This window comes from Parambassis ranga, chromosome 16, assembly GCF_900634625.1.
Source record: "Parambassis ranga chromosome 16, fParRan2.1, whole genome shotgun sequence".
NCBI classification, from domain to species: Eukaryota; Metazoa; Chordata; class Actinopteri; family Ambassidae; genus Parambassis; species Parambassis ranga.
This window is the reverse complement of record NC_041036.1, coordinates 14,153,360-14,172,742: the sequence shown is the minus strand read 5'-3', so window position 1 is coordinate 14,172,742 and position 19,383 is coordinate 14,153,360. Positions and strand designations below refer to the sequence as shown.

At 40.6% G+C, this 19,383-nt stretch overlaps 2 protein-coding genes across 7 annotated transcripts; both read right to left on the bottom strand.

Moving 5' to 3' along the window:
- Positions 1 to 489: 489 nt before the first annotated feature.
- Positions 490 to 4,348, bottom strand: ccdc106a (coiled-coil domain containing 106a). Of its 3 annotated transcripts, none has more exons than XM_028425492.1 (8): positions 4,229 to 4,348; positions 3,730 to 3,805; positions 3,549 to 3,647; positions 3,220 to 3,441; positions 3,034 to 3,090; positions 2,636 to 2,917; positions 2,382 to 2,549; positions 490 to 2,294 (listed from the first exon to the last, which is right to left on the bottom strand). In XM_028425492.1, the coding sequence occupies exons 2-8, from the start codon at positions 3,797 to 3,799 to the stop codon at positions 1,978 to 1,980; spliced, it is 1,215 nt and encodes a 404-aa protein (XP_028281293.1). In that variant the 5' UTR covers positions 3,800 to 3,805; positions 4,229 to 4,348; the 3' UTR covers positions 490 to 1,977. The 3 variants fall into 3 exon arrangements, with proteins under 3 accessions (XP_028281293.1, XP_028281294.1, XP_028281295.1); XM_028425493.1 differs by having other exon boundaries at positions 2,382 to 2,528; XM_028425494.1 differs by lacking the exon at positions 3,730 to 3,805.
- Positions 4,349 to 5,796: 1,448 nt separating this feature from the next.
- Positions 5,797 to 15,206, bottom strand: LOC114448936 (C-Jun-amino-terminal kinase-interacting protein 4). Of its 4 annotated transcripts, XM_028426191.1 has the most exons (29): positions 15,091 to 15,206; positions 13,970 to 14,110; positions 13,760 to 13,890; positions 13,471 to 13,665; positions 13,247 to 13,367; positions 13,095 to 13,165; positions 12,911 to 12,975; positions 12,727 to 12,799; positions 12,469 to 12,638; positions 12,094 to 12,353; positions 11,677 to 11,734; positions 11,320 to 11,472; positions 11,181 to 11,223; positions 10,951 to 11,078; positions 10,823 to 10,876; positions 10,172 to 10,312; positions 9,680 to 9,812; positions 9,480 to 9,566; positions 9,096 to 9,143; positions 8,810 to 8,951; positions 8,623 to 8,665; positions 8,445 to 8,525; positions 8,279 to 8,346; positions 8,053 to 8,201; positions 7,804 to 7,975; positions 7,219 to 7,332; positions 7,042 to 7,140; positions 6,865 to 6,954; positions 5,797 to 6,734 (listed from the first exon to the last, which is right to left on the bottom strand). In XM_028426191.1, the coding sequence occupies exons 3-29, from the start codon at positions 13,856 to 13,858 to the stop codon at positions 6,616 to 6,618; spliced, it is 2,976 nt and encodes a 991-aa protein (XP_028281992.1). In that variant the 5' UTR covers positions 13,859 to 13,890; positions 13,970 to 14,110; positions 15,091 to 15,206; the 3' UTR covers positions 5,797 to 6,615. The 4 variants fall into 4 exon arrangements, with proteins under 4 accessions (XP_028281992.1, XP_028281991.1, XP_028281994.1 ...); XM_028426190.1 differs by having other exon boundaries at positions 13,760 to 14,110; XM_028426193.1 differs by having other exon boundaries at positions 9,680 to 9,776; positions 13,760 to 14,110.
- Positions 15,207 to 19,383: the final 4,177 nt, after the last annotated feature.

Here is a 19,383-nt window from a genome sequence, read left to right as displayed (position 1 = left end):
CTCCCAGGATCTGTTTCATTTATTCCCAATAGAACACTTCAATCGCAGAGTGCAGGTGTACTTGTAGTTCCCAGAAAAGAGGACGAGCCTTCAGCTATCACTCCAGTTTGGGTTTGGGAAGCAGACACCACCTTTGAGACCAGCCTCAAAACTTTCCTATTTAGCAAGGTAGGACAGGGCTGCTACAGGGCTATGCTGCTGGGGGACACAGACATGATCCACTGAGCAGTTCCTTTACTCCCTCATACCTCTCCTCTCTACTCATCATCCATACTAGCGATTCATGGCATTAACTATTGTTGCAATCTTTCTTGTAGTTTTTTCTCTCTCTGTGTGCCTGCGGGGCTCCAGATCTGCATGCTGACCTTCATAGGTCAACTCATGCATAATAAGATAAAACATTAGATACATACATTCAGTGTGTAGATAATAAATTGTATAGAGCAGAACACAGACAGTAGCATCATTTGTAGAAAATCAAATGTTTTAATAACATTTGTTTTACCGGTACAGTTCATCACATTTCCAGCAAGTGGCACAGTTTCATTTTACAGTACAATAAATGTACAATTTCCTATTAAATCGAATGCATTAGTGATATACAGAATCCATATATATATGGTGAATAATAAGCATTGTTCAAGAGTTTAAATTGAGGATTTTTCCCACTTCCCCGAGTCCTGTTGCCTCAATTTAAAATCTTGGGACAGAAGATGACCTGGATGAATGAGAGCACCCACAGAGACAATAATAAGCTTTGTTAGAGTGAGATAAATGTTTACAAACACTGCACATTGGTATGAAACCTGCGTAGCTGCTTGCTTTATAGCCATTCAAACAATCAACAGAAATGGCTTGAGTTCCACAAATTAGAAAATAGGAAAGACTACTGAGTCACAGTATCTCACTGTATCTAGAGAGCTTGTTTCACTTCACCAGTTTACAAACTATACATTACTGTACAATATAATCAGTGTGTCTGCTGTTTGAGAATTGAACATTTTGACAAAACCCCTGTAAGCTATAGATCACCAGATATTCTTTACATGTGTTTTCAGTGGAGCTTTTGTACGATGTATAAGATCCTCTATAAGCACTAGAGCTAGCTGCTTTTAGGTGCGAACATGTCTACAACTTTTCACCACAAACCAAAAAGTTACACAGTGTCAAGAATAACCAGTACAGTAATAATTAGTGAAAAATGTTCTAAACTGTTGTCACAAAATATGTTATTGTCGCAATGCATTACAAAGGGCCTCAGCATCTGAAGCATAAGAAAGGACAAATACTGTAGTTGTGTGTCGTTTACAAAAAAAATCCCATTCTTTAATGGTGGACAAAAGGGGAAGGATAAATAAACTTAATTTCTTATCTTACAACTGCATTAAGGCAGGAGACAATAGGGGTACACGCAATAGAATTAAAAACACTCTAAATAATAAAAACCTCATGAAATGTCCATTTCTATAGTGTGTTATAGTCTATAAAATCCATGGAGTGCAGCTTAACTTTAAAATACATTTTAAAATGATTGTGTCCAAGTGCATATATTAAACTGGAAAAAATGCCACAGGAGGATTCAGTCTTAGCTGAAATGATCTAAACCACTGAGACTCTTGACCTCAAGCTGATTCAGTGTTGAGGATGGAAAAGGAAACTAAAGTCTTTCTGCAACAGAAAGGCTGGAACATAAATGAGTTTCATTGGTTACTCTCATTGAATTATTTGGAAAAGCAGCCTCCTCTATAATCCAACTTAACAAGCCGGATTCCTAGAAACACTGCATTCTGCTGTCTATGCCACAAAAAACCATAGTTCTTCCTTTCCGACTGTAAGAGGCCACAACAGTCTGTTGAAGAAACTGACACAAATACATAAGCAGGGTGCTGAGATAATAAAAATATATCCTTATTCCTCTCGACACCTCTGTGTGTAACCCAGCTCTGAGACTGTTCTTATGTTTCTGTGTTTTTCTCTTCAGTGTCTAAACCTGTAGGAGATAGGCAGAAGCAAGTTGTTCTTCTTCAGGGCCTGTACCCTGCTGAGTGTCTCTTCATCTAGAGCAGTGTAGCAGCGCCGGGCGTAGTCCAGCAGTTTTTCCTTAGATGGGTCAAACTCGCCCACCTCTGCCACTTTCTCAGGGGCCACAAGTAGCAGCTCAGCAATGGGAGTGGTGGAAGCTACCGTATTGCGATCAACACCATGGATTTGGAAGGCTTTAGACATATTTTTGAGACGCTGATATGTGAGTAGAATCTTCTTATAGCGAAACAGTACCCCAGCAGCATCTTTCACTACAGGCAAAAAATGCAAAAGGTTAGTTATAGCAATCCTCATATGCAATGTCTAGTGTCACTGCAAGATCTTAGTCCATTCCTCACCTCTTTGCCGCTCTCGTGGAGCTCGGAAGACTCGCCTTCTCTTTAACTGGTGTCTATTGCTGTTGATAGTATCTGACATGACATCTTCCCCTGATATCATTTCCTCCTCCTCAATGTAGCCATCTTGCTCCAGGTACTCATCAGACTCTACCAGAAGTGAGAGGGAATCTGATAAGACAAAAATCATCTACTTAACACACACATTTAATTTAATCAAGATTTTACAAAGCTGTCTTCCATATGAGTTGTAATACCTGGACCCACATTACTGTGTCCGCTCATTTCATTCATAGAGGACCTTGTAGCATTGCTGCTGTTGCCACTGCTGCCACTGGCTGTGGTACTGGATGTGCTGTGGCCGTGGCCTTGTAGAAGGGCCTGGGATTGTGTGGAGTTAAACAAAGCATTCATAGAGGCGAGCTGATTCGTTAATGGACTGGAGACATGGTTTTTGGAAGGCACCATAGTCGGAGGACCAGGCCTTCGCTGGATAAACTGACGTGAGGGGAAATGCTGTGAGTCTGATTTCTGTTGGTCTGTGAAGAGGAGAAAAACACAAACATGAAGAGTCTGCAAATATTATATATAATGCAATAAATCAGCTAAACATAACTTTTTAAGTAATTAGGCTAGACAGTACAATAATTTATACCTGCAGGGCGATCTTCCTCTCTTCTTGACCTCCAGCTGAACCGCCTTGATTCATATCCTATAGCAAAAAAAATATTATTATATTACCTAGAGATAAGGACTTCCCTTGTGAAAAAGCTTGTTTTGCAACAAGTTATGGTCAAATTTTTAGTCAGCTTATCAAGTCACACCTGTCCCCCATCCTCACCATTACTATACTGGCTCTGGCTCTGTTCCTGTCCTTGGCTCTTTGTAGAAAAGATAAAGCGGTCCAGCTGGCACCGTAGGAAGTCCCTCTCCTCTTCCAAGTCTTCAATTCTTTTCTGCAACCAGGAATTTTTCTCCAGGGAGATCTGAAGCTGGGTCCGCAGGTTTGTGATCACCATGTATGAGTTGTTAACTGGAGTTGCAGCTGCAGATGTGGTCGATTCTGGTGAAGTGAAACAGAATAGTGTAGGGCAGCACCACTAGTGTACATAAAGCAAGTATGTGTACAGAATGAGTGTGAATAAAAGTGATATTGATTGTGACATTCACCATCAAAGCTCTGCTCGTTCTGGTTGAAAAATCCTTGCTGCTCAAAGTTGCCCTCATCGTAGGGGATGGCTATTTCATAAGCATCCTCATTTTTGGGGGCTGAGAAGACAAAAATGTGACAATGAATGTCCATGCTTCATTTAAAGTCAGTATAATCACATGGGAGCATTTAAAATCCTACTCTGTAGGTGGAGTGAGCCTGCATGACTCTTGGATGTGGAAGCAGCCTCACTCCTGTTTCCGTCCTCCATCTCACACTGTAGACAGGCAAATAGTTTTAAAGGAATGTCTGCAGCTTTCACACTGTACAGACTTTGTTACATGTAGTGATAACGCAGTTCCTCGGTATCTTTCATGAACGCAGGATGCTGTGGTTCATGCAGCTGCAGAACAGCAGAAAACCAAAGCTAATTTAATTACACGACTCTATGCCATACAATCATTATCTGACACATTAAACTGCTTGTGTTACTCAAATGTAAGTTTGTAACAGCCTGGTGCTAAAAAGGAAGCTTGATTAGCTCTACACTGCGTTAGCATCATGTAATGTTAGCAAAAATGTAGCTACAAAATAAAAATACAATCCCCTTGTTTCTATACATTCAGCTGATTAACGTCGTCATTCAGACATTACTAGAATCTCCACGCCACAAGTATACTGTGTAGAAACGGGTACATACCACTTTACGTTTGTAATAACTTAATCGTGCACATGTAATAAGACGTTATTACTCTGTCATATCTCCATTTCACGGGTTCGCCTGCTAGCTAACAAGCTAACAATAACAATTATCGCTCTTTTATTTTTTTCAATGCGTTCTTACGTCATTTCCGGGCGTAATACAATTAATGACGGTCCTCATTAAAACGAACAGGGTCTTTGTCTGTCCCTTTAATTTAAACTAATGGCAACATTCACTCCTTTTGTCGTTTTTTAAAAATGTACTTATGGTAATAATATGTGTAAAAATACATTTTCGCCCCAAATTTCAGTTGTAATTTGCATAATAATTACATTGTGTACATTGTCCTAGCAAAATGCGCACTGGATGAAATGTTAGTGTCACAACATCGTTTGCTTTGACCTACTATGTTGTTTGCCGGGCAGAACGGCAGAACAGGTAGAACAGGTGAGGAGGTGTCAGGTTTCAGCGGTGGCTCCTGTCAGAGGCGATCCGGGCAGATTCAAACCATAAACGCAGGATTTGTACCATTGGTCTATACACATTTTGAATTTCTGAATACTCGCAACGTAAGGGACGGTGAGTGTTCTGTGTTTTCTCTCTAAAATATACTTATGTAAACCGCCGACTTATGAAAAACATGTTTGATGACACGCAGGACAGGTGTGGCACCTGTGTTACTGTAGCTGCAAGACCAGACAAAAGCAGTACTGTAAACACAGCTTTTCTAGGTTAATGTTTGTTTAAATATTTACTTACAGGGGTATATTTAGTTTATTTAAGACTAATATAAAAATGTAATAATCCGACTTGTAATGAACGTGTTATGAATATATTATATTTGAAGAAAGCCACATTTCCACACCATGCTGCTCTCTCTCTTCCAGTGCAGCAATGGCATCCAAATATGAAGGCTTGTCCTACTGTAAACTGGCCCTGGTGTTTGCTGTGCTGATGGACTTGTTGGGTGTCACATCCTTGCTGCTGGGGGTTTTTGCTCCATTGGAAATTCAAGGGCAGGACTTTGGGGATCTGCTGGTGTACTCAGGAGCTCTGCTGGTACTCTTTTCCCTGGCCGGCTGGGTCATGTGGTACAGTGGCAACATTGAGGGTCTTACCTCCAAAAAGGAGCTGGGAAGAACTGTGGGTGGAGCTGTGGACCGACTTGCCCGCTCCCTGAGCCGCAGGATATGGATCCCCAAGACGCATAGCAGCCCAACATAGACAGCGGAGCCCCAAGATACCAAAGATGAACTTACTTACTGTTACATGAGGGTCTGTCCCAAAGCCGGCAGCAGTCCAAACTGCTCAAACTGACAGTGTCATTACTGGTTGCCAAATTCATCTAAAACACTTTGTCTATAAAAATAGCATGTTCACATGAAAAATTGGTCACTGAATGTTTTTTAAGGAGCATCTGTATCCTCTCTGATTCTGTACACGGACAAAGCTACAGTCTAAGTGTGTCATATTGGACTAAATTAAGACAGCACCACTCACAATTCAAGTAAATACATTAACAACTGAAGGCATTTTAATGATAGTAATAGTACACAGTCTCATACTCAAGTCTTTTCAAGAAGGAGCTTTTATGACATCAACATGTATGTAACTGCACATAAATACTGCATAGAACACTTACACGTATTCCCCTCCCTTTAGAAAAGATACTGAAATCAAGCATTTCATGACATCCAAAGAAACAATCAACAGATTTAGGCAAACTTTCATTAAGGACAGGGATCTTTTTTCCATTTAGGAGTCATAGTTTTTCACACTCACATGTAGGTAATTGTAATTACACTACATGTGATATGTAGAGCAAAAATACTCATGGCAGAGATTTTATAAACACACATCACAAAAGAAGTCATCACCAATCACAATGCAGCATCAGCAGATAATAAAGTGTCTTTGATTGTCTTTATGCTGAGAGAAAACCAAAACCTGTTTCCAGTTCACAGTTAAGTATGTACACAGCAGTGCAGCCACATTATTAAGTTCAAATGTTCTGTACATGTTCACTAACAAACAGTAGGAACATGCATCAGAGAGCCATATGTCAGTGAAACTGAATGCATTCTTAGTGCAAAGATAAAAGTGATGATGATCAGGCAGTTGAATTACTGACCAGCTATACAGTACAGATACTGTATAAAATAGGACAAAGGCACACAAGAGGGCATCATCATCCTTTAGGATAATCCAGTCAAGACAGATGTAGATGATAAATGAGGTAAACAAGTTTGTGATAATCATATTCATTTTTAGTGCTGCCATAGTGACATGCTGGTTCATTCAGTTCCATGAACTCAAATGCCGTCTTGAGCTTTACTTGCTCTACCTGTTACCTCTTGATCTCATTTAGCAGGCAGATAGAGATGTTAGAGTGCAGGGCTGGGCAGAGAGGGCATGGGATTCTGCCAGATGATCATATGACTGCGTTCAGACCGTTGTGGTGTGGTTTGGGACACCTCATTCAATTCGTCACTTGCATCGTCGCCTGAAAAGAACACGAAAATGTTGGCCATTTATTAAAATGACAGTAAATAAATTTGCACCACCGAATTCATCCAATACATGAGCCCGATTTAAATGATTTGACACTACAATGGTATTTTTCTTCAACTCACCAATGCGGAAATTGATATAGCCCTCTCCTCCACTGAGGATAAGCTGAGTGGTAGTAAGATGGCTGCTGCCAGGAGAGGTGATCAGACAACCTGTGAGGTAAGCATGATTAAATGTTCACTACAAACATATACAGCATGCAAGTGCAGAAAATGCTCAACTAGCTTTTATGTTCTTACCAGGTGCAGCAATGATGAATCTGACAGCTTGCCTGTGTCCATGATAGCACAGCTGGGCTGATCCAACAGAGCAGTATGGTATGGAAACATCTTCTGAAGCTAGTTATCAACATAGTAAATATTATGTGGAACACGTTCAGATTAAAGTCACAGACATTCCCACTCAAGAAAACATACTTATTGATAAAGGAATGGAGAAAATGGCACCACCTCCTGTGCCAACCCATAGACGGCCAGAGATGACAGTAAGTGAAGAGATCTGGAGAGGCGAGAGGTTCAGGAATGGCTGGCCTATAGAGAGAGAAACAAGTGTCAGCACAACACTGAAAAACAAATATGATTTAATTCAGATGTGGTATATGCAAGGGCAATTTTAAGTTCCCGTTGTGTAGTCCACTACACTAGGTGAGACTAGGTGTTTTTCCACTGCAAGAACTCAGGGCAGGCACAAGGTGGAACTTTGACACATTGAACCCTTTAAAAGGTTTCTGTGCATCTGTGGTGTCCTAACCAAATAAAATCTGTATTTCCTCCATCTATTCTCACTTTATTCAGTGCTGCCCAAAACTTTCTAGACTACGGTGGCAAAGAGGTTCTGGAGGCAGTTCTAACTGGGGAACAAGCACAAATACGCAAGCTACCATACAGTGGCCTCCAAGTTCATGCAGTGATAAAACACCTACTGTTTATTCAGTTGGCTCTAACAATAACAGCTCCTTAATTTGCTGTAGTTAAATTAACAGGTAAAAAATGTTTAATTACCTAATGTTTTAGTGACCAAAGCACTGAAATCAACTTCCTGTAATGGCCGCCCTGTGGACCAATCAAACAGCCTGAGGATTGGGTCGAGCCGGCAGGACGTCCAAACACCACTTCCAGCAGCACACAGGAAACGAACCTGCTGCTCACTGCGCTCAGACACTGAGAAGACTTGCTGTAAAGTAAGAGAAGAAACAATGATGGTAAGTACAAATGCAATAATGACTTGTAGTTACCTGCTCCGCTTCTTACCTCCACCTTCTTGCTGCCAATGTCAACCACATGGACTTTGTTCCAGTATCCCACCCACAAACGGCCACCTTTTGCAAGACAGCAGCGAATGGGTTGCAAAGGGTTTGTACCCAGAGGCATCACAGAATGTGACTGCAAATTCCACCCATCTGTGGATCACAGCAATAATCTCAGGTATGTGGACTAGTTGGGATATAAAAGGGATGAGGAAACAAAAATCCACTACCTGAACTGTGTGAAAAAAATGCCAGAGTCCCATCAGCTAAGCCTGCTATGACCTGACTTGGGCTATATCTGTAAGAATGAGTCAACAACAGAAAGTAGATACATTTCACGTGTGGATAAAAAAAAAAAGATAACTGAGCAACTAATATGTAACAGACAGGACTTACATGAGCGAGTGAACACCTTCTGACAGGGATACAGACTGTAGACAGAGCCTCCTGCCAGCAGAGGCAGAGTGAACCAGTATACTGTGAGAAAATGAGAGTTTCTGTGAGTGTTGCCCAACAAACCTCTAAATTCCTCAGTTGCCATATACAAAAGTGAACTGCTTATTCAGCCAACTACCTTCCTTCCTGAGTTCCAATCCACACAGTTCCTGCAGTATTACCTGACAAAACAAGACCAGAAGGACTGTGTTAAAAGAAAAGCTGAGTAAGCAGTGTTGAAGTGTTTCCTGCGGTATACAAAGTACAGAAAGATTTAGACAAGTTGTCTGTCGACAGCTGCTGCGGCCCATATCACTGCCACTGACCTATGGGAGGAACAGCACAGATGCAGAGGGCAGGAGCTGTGGGAGGGAGGCTGAACTGATCCAGAACTGTGTTGGACCGAGCTGGATCAATCACTGTAATATCACTGCAGGAGGCGGGACCAGAAACTACCCACACAGAACACTGGCGGAGAAGGACATATGGATACGGAGTATGGAAAGATGAGTGGCATGAAACAACATGTCCCTGGGCAATGTTAGTCATGGTCTGGGTGGTAATTAGAGTTTGGCTGCAGTTGCTGTTTAAGCAGGATAATGTCAGACTTACTGTGGCCTCTCCGGAGATCTCAGGTGCGACTGCTACTGCACAGTTCAGCTGAGGAGAAAAGATAAAGGTTAAGATTAAGAAACCTTTATTAGTCCCACAATGGGGAAACTGCATTTTTGCAACAGAAGATACAGACAGCAAAGGATAAGTTAAGAAAAGATATATACATTATAAAATATAGAATAGAATAGAATCAAAAAACAGTTTACATATTAACAGTTATTGCACAGGTGAGTGGAGGTAGAAGTGGTCTGTAAGAAAACTGTACACAGTGCATCAAAAACTAAATAAATAATTTATTGTACACTGTGGTGTGTGAATATTGCACCTATCTGGGTTAGGAGTCGTATGGGTTCATAAGACAACTGCAGTAACAACACGGACCTTGGCGGTGGAGTCTCTTTGATCCAACATTCTGAGTTGCACTAGAACAGGGACATCTTTGGGTTCTGGTACAGGTCCACGGGACTCCTACAACAATGATATTTTTTAATCAGAAGTTTATTTTGTGTACATAATGTTTTCTTCTGTATTCTCTATCACATTTATTCATTTATTTGTACCTATGAGCGTGGTTCTACTACCTGTGTGTTTGCCAGTGGCACGCTCCAGCCATGTATTTGCCGCTTTCCTAGAGTTCCCCAAACTTGAGAGCGAATTTCCCTGTAGATTTCCTTCCTCCTGGCACGTGGTGAGAGAGCAGCAGGAGAAGCAGATCTAGAGAAAGTGCTTCTACTGTTTATTTCCTTGCCGACTTGTGATTTTTAAAGTGAAATATGTACATACTACAACCTATGCAGAAAATGTTCAAAAAAAGGATCCATTCCCATGACATATTAGAAGAGTTTCTTTCTACCATTTTTTGGCAGGTGCCTTCAAGATGTTTTAACATTGTCTCTCTGTTTAAGATCTTTACACAGATTCTAAGGGAAGGGATCCTTTTTAATTTGCTACATAGGTTGTGTTTGCTTCCTTTCACTTGCAAAAGAAAGTTGAATAAATCAAGCTAAACCCAATCATTTGCAGGCAACTGTGTAAAAAAGGAAGGAGTGGAACAATATGAAACATTTGCTTACTCAGTCTGAGTTCGACTGATGGCTGATAGCTGTGGAGACCCCAGAGGAGCGCGAGTGAGTGATGGGGAAGTTGTCAGGGTTAATGCAGAAGTAGGAGGTGGGACTAACGGTTCCTTGGAAAGACCAAACAAGCGGTTGAATCTATAAAAAAAAGACACAAATCCCTGGTTTATGCCTTTTTGTCTTGTCAATCACTCAAAAACATTGTTCTCTCTCAGACTTCCCTCTCATGTATTCTCTGTAGTACTCATTCATAAAGTGCTACAACACAACTAGATATGTGCTATAGACAGGAAACTGATTTTGTAATTGATATTTCAATGTGTCTCGGCTGTGGGTTGCTCTGTCATAAGCAGGCAAAGTTCAATCGTCCAATTAGTTGTTTTTACAGCATCTATAATGGTCAATTTCTTCTCTTCATCATAGATAGGGTTCTTTATTGGGCTGATTACACTGTCTATAACTACAGTATTTTTTTATGATTACAAGACAGCTTTACTGCTTGCATAGCACTGGGAAACAGCAAGAGCACAACAACCCAGCCTTCTCACCTCTTCATACCTAATTTTATCTTAATATTCAGTGACAAGCAGATGATTGTGTGGTGTAATGTTTAATTATAATTGGATATGTCCATGAAAAAAGACTTACTTTCTCCAAACACTTGATCTTTTTTCCTCGGTAAACTTCTCCCCTTTTGTTGCTCTGTAAAACATTACTGCTTTATCAACACATGTAGCCTTGTAGTTGTAGTATGTAGTTAACTCAGCAATAGTTACCTGAGTGTCTGACTATGTCTGAGCGCCTCTTGCAGCTCAAACAGACGCTGCTTGTACTGGTTCTTCTCCATGACCACACGAGCCATTTCAGAACGAGAGAAGTGACGCATGGATGTAGGTAGAGAGGCCTGAAAGGGAAACATGGTTCTATTTAATTGAGGTAAGATTCATACAAAAAAATCCACTGTAGTGCTGCTGATGGTTAAAAAATATATCACATCATAGCTTACATCAGGATCCTCAGACTGGCAGGCTTCTAGTTCTTTCCGAAGCCTATTAAAAACAATGGATATAGGGAACAAAATTCTTGTTACAGCAGATTATAGCAACAAAGGGAGCTGCAATGATGTCTGCAACAAGCCTCTGCACCTCTTAGTTTCCTCCTCCTTCTCTCTCATCCGCCCCTCCAACCTTGAGACTGTTTCTTGAAGAGTGCTCACTTCCAGTTTAAGAGCTGAACGGTCGTCACTCAGCTCTACAACCCGAGATATCAAAACCTTACGGGCAGCTTCAATCAACTCACTGAGAAAATGACAGGGCGATGTAAAATTTAAGGTTATAAAAAAGGTTAAACATTTGACTCTTTTATCAAATTAGCAACTACAGCATTATAAATATCTTTTACAAAACCAAATAACCCAAGTATTTTGGGAAAAAAAATACCCAGACAAACAAGAACACACTGTACCAGTCATAGCAGTCAGACAAATTAAATGCAGGACTCACTGGGTGACTTTCAGTTCCTCAAACTGAAAAAGAATCTCCTCAAACTGGTCTGCACTGCCTACACAGAAAAAAGGTTAAAGAAGCACATGTACACAGAAAATACATGAACGCATTTCTGAATGACATTACTAATTGTTTTGTATTCACTCTCAACAAGAAGTTACATAAAAAGGCACAAAGACGTGGTAAAAAGGAAGTACAGAAATAATGAAACTGTTTTCACTTCACCTGATGTTTGCATAATATAAATAGTTTCCCATCACAAAAACTATTTTTAGAGAAAACCTTCAGTTACCTCCCATGTCTGATCACTTTGTAATTAAATTCAGCATTGTAATACACCACAGGGAAATGATGACTAGGCAGTCAGGGTTTTAAATCATTAATCATCAAAAAGATGAATCAATGTGCATTTACCTCTTACACTGGCCCCTTGGTCTACACTCTCCACGTAGTCACGACTCAGCTCTGACAGCTCGGAAAACACAGAGTCATTATTGCGGAGTTCCCACTCCATTCTGTCATCTTCTTCCACCTCTACTTCCTCGTCCTTTTCCTTTATCTCTCCCCCCTTCCTCTCTTCTAATTTGTGCTCCTCCATCTCCCTTATCTCATCCTCCAAGCTCGTTTCTGGCTCGTCTTTCGGTGGCTCTTCTGTTTCCGGCCTGACTGGGCTGCTGAAATTGATGGTGAGTAACGGGATACAGGTGCGTTTGATAATGATGACATTGCTGATGACGTTATTCACAAACATTTCAGTAAAGTCAGAATAAACTAGTTTCAGATTACTACCTTGTATTCACACAGCTGTGAAACTGTGCCAACTCAGGAGTGGAGCTAATGATGTCAATGACAAACTGACCCACAGCCAGCTTTGGAGCAATGTTAATTGCTTTTTCCTCCTTGGCTACTAGATCTTCCAAACAGGCAGGACCAGAGTTTGAATGTGGTCTTTGAATCAGCTGTGAAAAAAAGAATTGAAATAAAATCAACTAGGTTTGCCAAAATCATGTATTAAAACTTGGCAAAAATAAAAGCAAATCAGTCTACCTTTTCATTAAGCATAGATTCTGCCAAGACCTGGTTCGGTGGAACGCCTGCGTTTCTTGAACGCACAGAATTCCTAAATGCAAAATATTGTCAAATGTACAGTCAATAAGTCAGTGGGGTTTGGATGTATGGTTTCCTGTGCATGACTATCTTAAAAAATATGTTTTATATTTCTGAGACAGACCTTACAGGAGAATCTCTTTCAGACTCCTTCCTCTTTTCAGAAAGTTCCCTGTAAGTGTGAACTAACTAAAGGAGAGAAAATCAATGTAAGAAACCACAATACTACATTATAGCAAGTTGTCTGTATGGGTCTGTGCACTGATACAGTAGCACACACGTGTTTAGGCTAAAAACAAGTGTCTGACCTTGTTGTGAGTATGTTTCAGTGCGCTCAGGTCTCTGCTCAGATTTGCCTTCTGCTCCTCCAAGGCCACCACTGCAAGACAGCAGAATGCAGCATCAGTTGTTAGCTTAGTTTCTGCTGTTAAATTGCCAGAGTTAATATTTAAATACTCACACTGATCAGCCTGCTCTCTTGCCTTCTTCTCTAGATCCCTCTCCCGACGTTCTCGCTCCTTGTCCCTCCCCCTCATGGCTCTCCTCTCCTGTTCAATTTGGTCATCTAACTCCAGGTACCGCTACAGAAAATACAATGATCTGAAAGCTCCAAACACCTGCCGGTATAGTTTTTTTTTTAAAACTTGTCACATTAATCACATCACCATGGAATGCAATTATCACCTCTTGACTCTCTTTCCTCAGTGCTCTCTCTGCTTGGTATCTCTCCAGCAGTTCTTCTCGCTCAGCCTTCTCTCTCTCTGCCTCCTCCTCCCGTTGTCTTAGTTGAGCTTTACAGCTGGCCAGCCCCTCCAGGACCCACACAAATATAGGAACCAGTGACTCCACCACACTTTCTCCATGGGTCTCAATGACACTCTGTGACAAGAATAAATCAGGTAGGTATGTGTAAATAATATTTTCATCCATCTTGACATGGCATATAAAGGTACAGAAAGTGAAAATGGCTCACCTGCAGCTCTGAATACAGTTTTCCTGCCTCTTCACTCACAATGTTGGGGTCGAGTTCCACCTCTCCAGTCCCACAGAGCACCCTCTCACTATACTCCATCGTCAGCCAAATATTTTGATCCACTGTATTAACTGTGAAACAAGTCTCCAGCTCTACACCCAATACTGAACTGTTGTATAAATCTGTCAGCCAATTACATTACATTCTCACCAGCTAATACAGCATTCTAGCATTTTTGCCAGAACCATCTATCCTCTAAAGAGTTAGACCTGCATCCTCTTAGACTTTACTCAGCCAGCTGTTTGTGTAGTGGAAAGTTTGCCTGATGTCTGGAGGCTTTTAGAATCCATCCTGAAAAAGAAAGGTGGAGAACATAATGATGTACAATGACTATGACGTTTTATTGCTTTACTGAACTTTCTGTTTGCCCATTGCTTTGTAATTTGTTAACGTGGTCATGTGGTTTTCTGCTACAACAATCTGTGACTAAAACGATTTCGCTGCAAGAAAATCAAATTAACCTCCTCAGAAAGGATGAAATTTAAACTCCAGTGTTTAGTTATATATCAGGGAAACATTTATTAGAGAGCAGGGACTTCTTAGTGTTCAGGATTACAGATTATACATTCATACCCAGATGGATTACCTGAAACAAGCTAGTTTTTTTGTTTGATTAGATACACTCAAGACGCACATAGTTCACTACACTTCGAACAGAACCAGTGAATCCCTTAAATCTCTCCAATAGACAGGCTGATATAAAAACTCTAATGATGATTAAAGTGTTAACTGAAATATTTATTTACTATTTGACCTACAGACAATTAGGCTTGACTAATCAACAAAGTAAATGAACAACAATTTTTTTATCAGTTTTTATGAAAGGGAAGTTTCTGGTTCTACCAATAAGTCTACATTTGGCTTTAAAGTCACGCTAATTTACCTTTAATGAATAACCCCTGGCTTTCCACCGACATATATCAGAGTGAGTGAACCTTTCTGTTAAGTATTTATATTTGTAATCAGGATTATGTAATGTGTAGCACGAATACACAAGCGCCTGCATGTGTAGCAACAAGCGCACAATCATGACAGCTAACTGCAGCAACAGCTTATATACGACGATAATTAGCCTAATTAGCCTTCTTGGGTAGCTAAGAAGACGACACAGTGTTGGAAATGACACACTTGCATTGCCATATAAATAAGTAACGTGACTGACGGTGGACACCTTGAGAGATCGCTGCCAGCAAGTTTACAAACTTCTGACTTGACTTAGAAGAAAAACAAACTGTCGCCGCGCCGCTTGGCTGCCGTGAAACAAAACTCACCATAACGGCTGGCTCCGTGGCAACTTTCATTATATAGTTCTGTAAACACAGAAAGTTCAGCCGTCTCTCCTTCGGGACGATATCAATTACACATAAACGAGTTTAAAGAAGGGGGCGTTGTTTGATTTTGACGTGAGCGGACATGTTCTCAGTCTGACCAATCAGAGTGTGGCAGTTGTTAGTTTTGGCCAATAGGATGACAGAAAGGGAGGGACTTAGTTAGTTTTGTTTTCAGAGTAGAAAAAAAGGTTTCCTGAAACTTGAACGGTGACACGTGACTAAGGAGGTTACAGCGGGCGGTCAGGTGACCTGAGTAAAGCACGTCTGATACCTGTGGAAATACCTCACATGCCTGAGAAGGAGCCAGGCTGTTTTCCCATGCCACTGTGAGTTAATAACATCAGTATGAGGAGGTTTGAGTCTGCACAGTGAACGGTACTGGTAGGAGTGTATAAAATCATTCAAGTGTGAAATCAAATCAAAAGATTGATTGATTAGAAAAATCAATAGGCCTACATAACCAACACAAAAGAATTTCTTACAGTGGAAGGTGGGGTGGAACAGCATTTACTGTAATCATGACCAGGAATGCAACTGGATGAGGTAAAGCTCGCCTTTCTTCCAGCAGATGGAGATATAACACACCTACTTTCACTCTTCTCTCTCTTTCTCTTATGAATTTGCATCTTTCAAACTAAAAATATTTCATAGGTGCTCAGGGGACAGCAACGGAAGTAACCTCATTAAATATCTCCAACCTCTGCAGATAAAAGTGAAAAACAGAATAATCATACACAACACACACAAAGATTTGTGTATCAAACTTTTGTTTAATCTTATAATACCTCAGTAATGCTTACTCTTTCATTTTTATTTATTTCCCTTCTTGTCAAGGTCATCGACACAAACAGGCATCATTCACAACTTATTCCATACTCTCCATGGTCTCTCTACATGTTAAGAGTCAAATTTCCAGCTGTGTGAATAGAATAAAGTACAATTTATATTTATAATGTTACAGCAATAGTTTATAATTCTATTGAGTTATTATTGCAACTGTGAGGTTAATTTATCAGATACAGTGAGGCAAAAAAGTACTGTTATAAAAAAAGATTAGAAAAACTAATTTGACCTTCTGCTGTAACAAAACAAAAACTACAAGTACAGTTTCATCTGCTTTGTTTCACAATATATTGCTGAAGAGAGGAAAGATGCCTCTCTGAAATAAGGAGTTGAACTTATAGCTACATTGGTTTGAGTGGTGAAATAACAAGCACGAAGTTTGGAGTGGGACTGACATGAAATGAACTAAATAATAAGAGGTCAACATTTATCTATATACAGTCTATACAGCAAATAGTCTTCTACACTGTGACCTTTTTAATCACTTTGCCCTCCTCCACAAGCACCTCTTTCCCATCCTCTCTCTCCATTTTTGTCTTCTCTCTCTTTTCCTTCATCAGGAAGTAAAACACCACCACGCTTACCACCCCCAAAAAACTGAGGGCCAGAATCACGAACCCCAGTCCCAGCAAGTGAGAGGTCCCCGCTTTAGTCTGGGTCAGTTGGTCCCACAGCCCCACAGCTAAACAACTGAAGCCGATGAGGGTCCCCCAGAAACCAAAGGCCAACATACAGGATCCACAGGACAGTTCCACGCCGCCAGTCACCACGGTGACGCCCGCCATGGAGACAACGCCTCCTGGTAAAGTGACGGTCTCAGATTTAGGATTGTAGGTGACAGTAGAGACAACGTTTGTTAAAGCTGATGGATCAAGGGTCTCCATTGGGGCTGTCATGGCAGCTTTTTATTACTTTGTTGACGGACAGGAGTGTTTTCACATGCAGCTTCTTCTTCCTCCTAGAAACATGACACAAAGCTGTGATTACACATTCCACCTGGTTAATTTCCATTGTAACATTTTTTTACACATTTTCAACAGATGAAATTAATTTCCTGTCTCTTTCCTTGAATTCAAATACCTTGGTGTATTAGAACGTTTGCAGGCCTGAGACAATGTACATGGAGTGTTGAAAAATTTGCAGCCCACTTCTGCAGCACACACGAGTATTGCCTCTAAACTGACAGGATCTCATGACATGTGTCAAATTTTAGAACCCACATTACCAACTTCAAGAAGGTTTGTCGGAGCTAATGAAGCTTCTTCGAGGAGCAACGACATGTTTTCAATAAACTCTACAAGTCAAGTGACCTCGCTTCAAGCTCTGGAATGGAAATGGATGACTGAGAATCATGCAGGTTTATGTTTAAATACCACAAAGCTTTAAGAATTTTTTAGAAAAAAAAGGGGAGAACCAAAAACTTTTTTTTTTACGGTGGATTTTACATACAATTTCAAATAAAAGTCTCTCACAGGAGATTGGAGAGCACTTTATTTAGTTAGAACATCCCTTAGCACAAGCCTTATCATTAGCCTCTACATGGTCTGTTTGGCTGCACATTTTTAGGTCAGGTAGTAGGACGCTTGCTTATCCAGATATTCAGATAAAATTGGAAAATGACTACATCATATCAGTACATAAAATGTGTAGCATTTCTTACCTCAGTGCTGAATCATGAGATGTAGATGTCTGTGAAAAGTGATGGTCCAATATAAATGTGCTTCTATGAGTGAAAGCTGCTGCTGGCTTTCTCTGAGGACGGTGGGTGTAGAAATGGGAGCAGGCTGTTTTTTTTTAAAAAAGGCCACAAAAACATAGTGGAGGCACTCATCAAGATAGTTGCCATAGTTTGTTTGTTCCCTTCTTTCCTTGAGTTCAGTAGGAAGCTCCCATCTGTCATTAAGCATCATTACGACCCATTAACAGATATTTATCTGGAAACAACTCCCTTCCTCTTTTCCTCCTGTTGTCAGTCTTAAGAATTGAGCTGTGTCCTACCAAGGCATTGTTTGGGCTGAGAAACATTGTTCTCTTCAGCATGTGTCACATCACTGTCGGGCAAATGATTTCCTCAGTGTTCAATGTGAAACATTGCCTAGTAACTTTAATTCAAACTCTTTGTTTCAGTGACACAGATAAATAAATAAATAGGCGTGACCTCATGTGTTAACACGCTGAGTGTGGCAGAGTTACGGTAGACTGTGCCAGTGCTGACGTTTCTCCGGTCAATGCTGTAACACAGGTGACGCATGATTAAGTCCATTAGTACGGTATAATGCTGCCCATGCAGTCAACAGGGATTCTGCTATTGGTCTAATTGCAGATATATTTAGATGTCTGACTACTACAGACAGACTTTCACCTGGGTTTTTTTTTACTGTCAGCAAAATAAATGTGTACCCTCCTACTAGTGTACAGGCATCTTCACTGGCAGGAAAACATTTTAAAAGTAGGAACAAATCCTGGCCTGTTCTAGCTCGAGCAAATTAGCCCAGCCTAGAGTGCAGGTCATATGTCAGGGATTGTTTTGTGGAGAGGAGGGGGTAATTCTTGTAGCCATCCACTCACAGGTTTAAGATGATGGTAATTGGCTAAAGTGTTGGATCGGGTGGGATGGGGCGGGGCATGAGTAATCCAATAGATGGAATCAGTGAGCATATTTACGGAGTGAAAAATATCCCTCTGCAAAAAGCGAAGAATTATCTTATCATTTTTATTGCGCTCTTCACACCACCTCATGCTATGACTGTGTGAAACTACACACAGGACTAAGATGACACATTCAGTCTAATATAAGATGACACAAACAAAACAAACCGATGTAAACAATGATGTAAATGTGCCATTAATGACCCACCCACTTCTGTAAGGTGAGAGCTGTTTATAGTTGGAGATATGCTGAAGGGGAATCACCACTGTGTAACCCAAAAAACCTGTGAAGTATGGCAGAGAAAAAATAATAATAAAGTTAAATAATGGACAATTCGGCCTGCAGGAAAAAAGAGAGATATTTAAAAAAAGAGTTCAGATATTTAAGATTCAGGCAGGACAGGAAGGAGGGCATGCACAGAGTGACTGTGGTGATGATGATGATGATGATGATGAGAGGGTCGTAGTGGGATTGGAGGCGCAGGTGACTTGGAGCCAGGAGTTAAACTGCACAGACAGATGGTTGTCTGTAAATAGATGTCAGTGATCATCTAAACCCACTGAAATCCAGTACTGAAATAGCAGACATATTGTTGAAGGAGAATTTGAAGTTAGATTTAAAAACCTACCTACCCCTTCATCAAATGACACTGTGATTCCTGTGATTTTACGGCACTCAAGTGTATCTTAATGATATTATATATTAATGTTGGTTTATATTAATGTTATTATATTACAGGA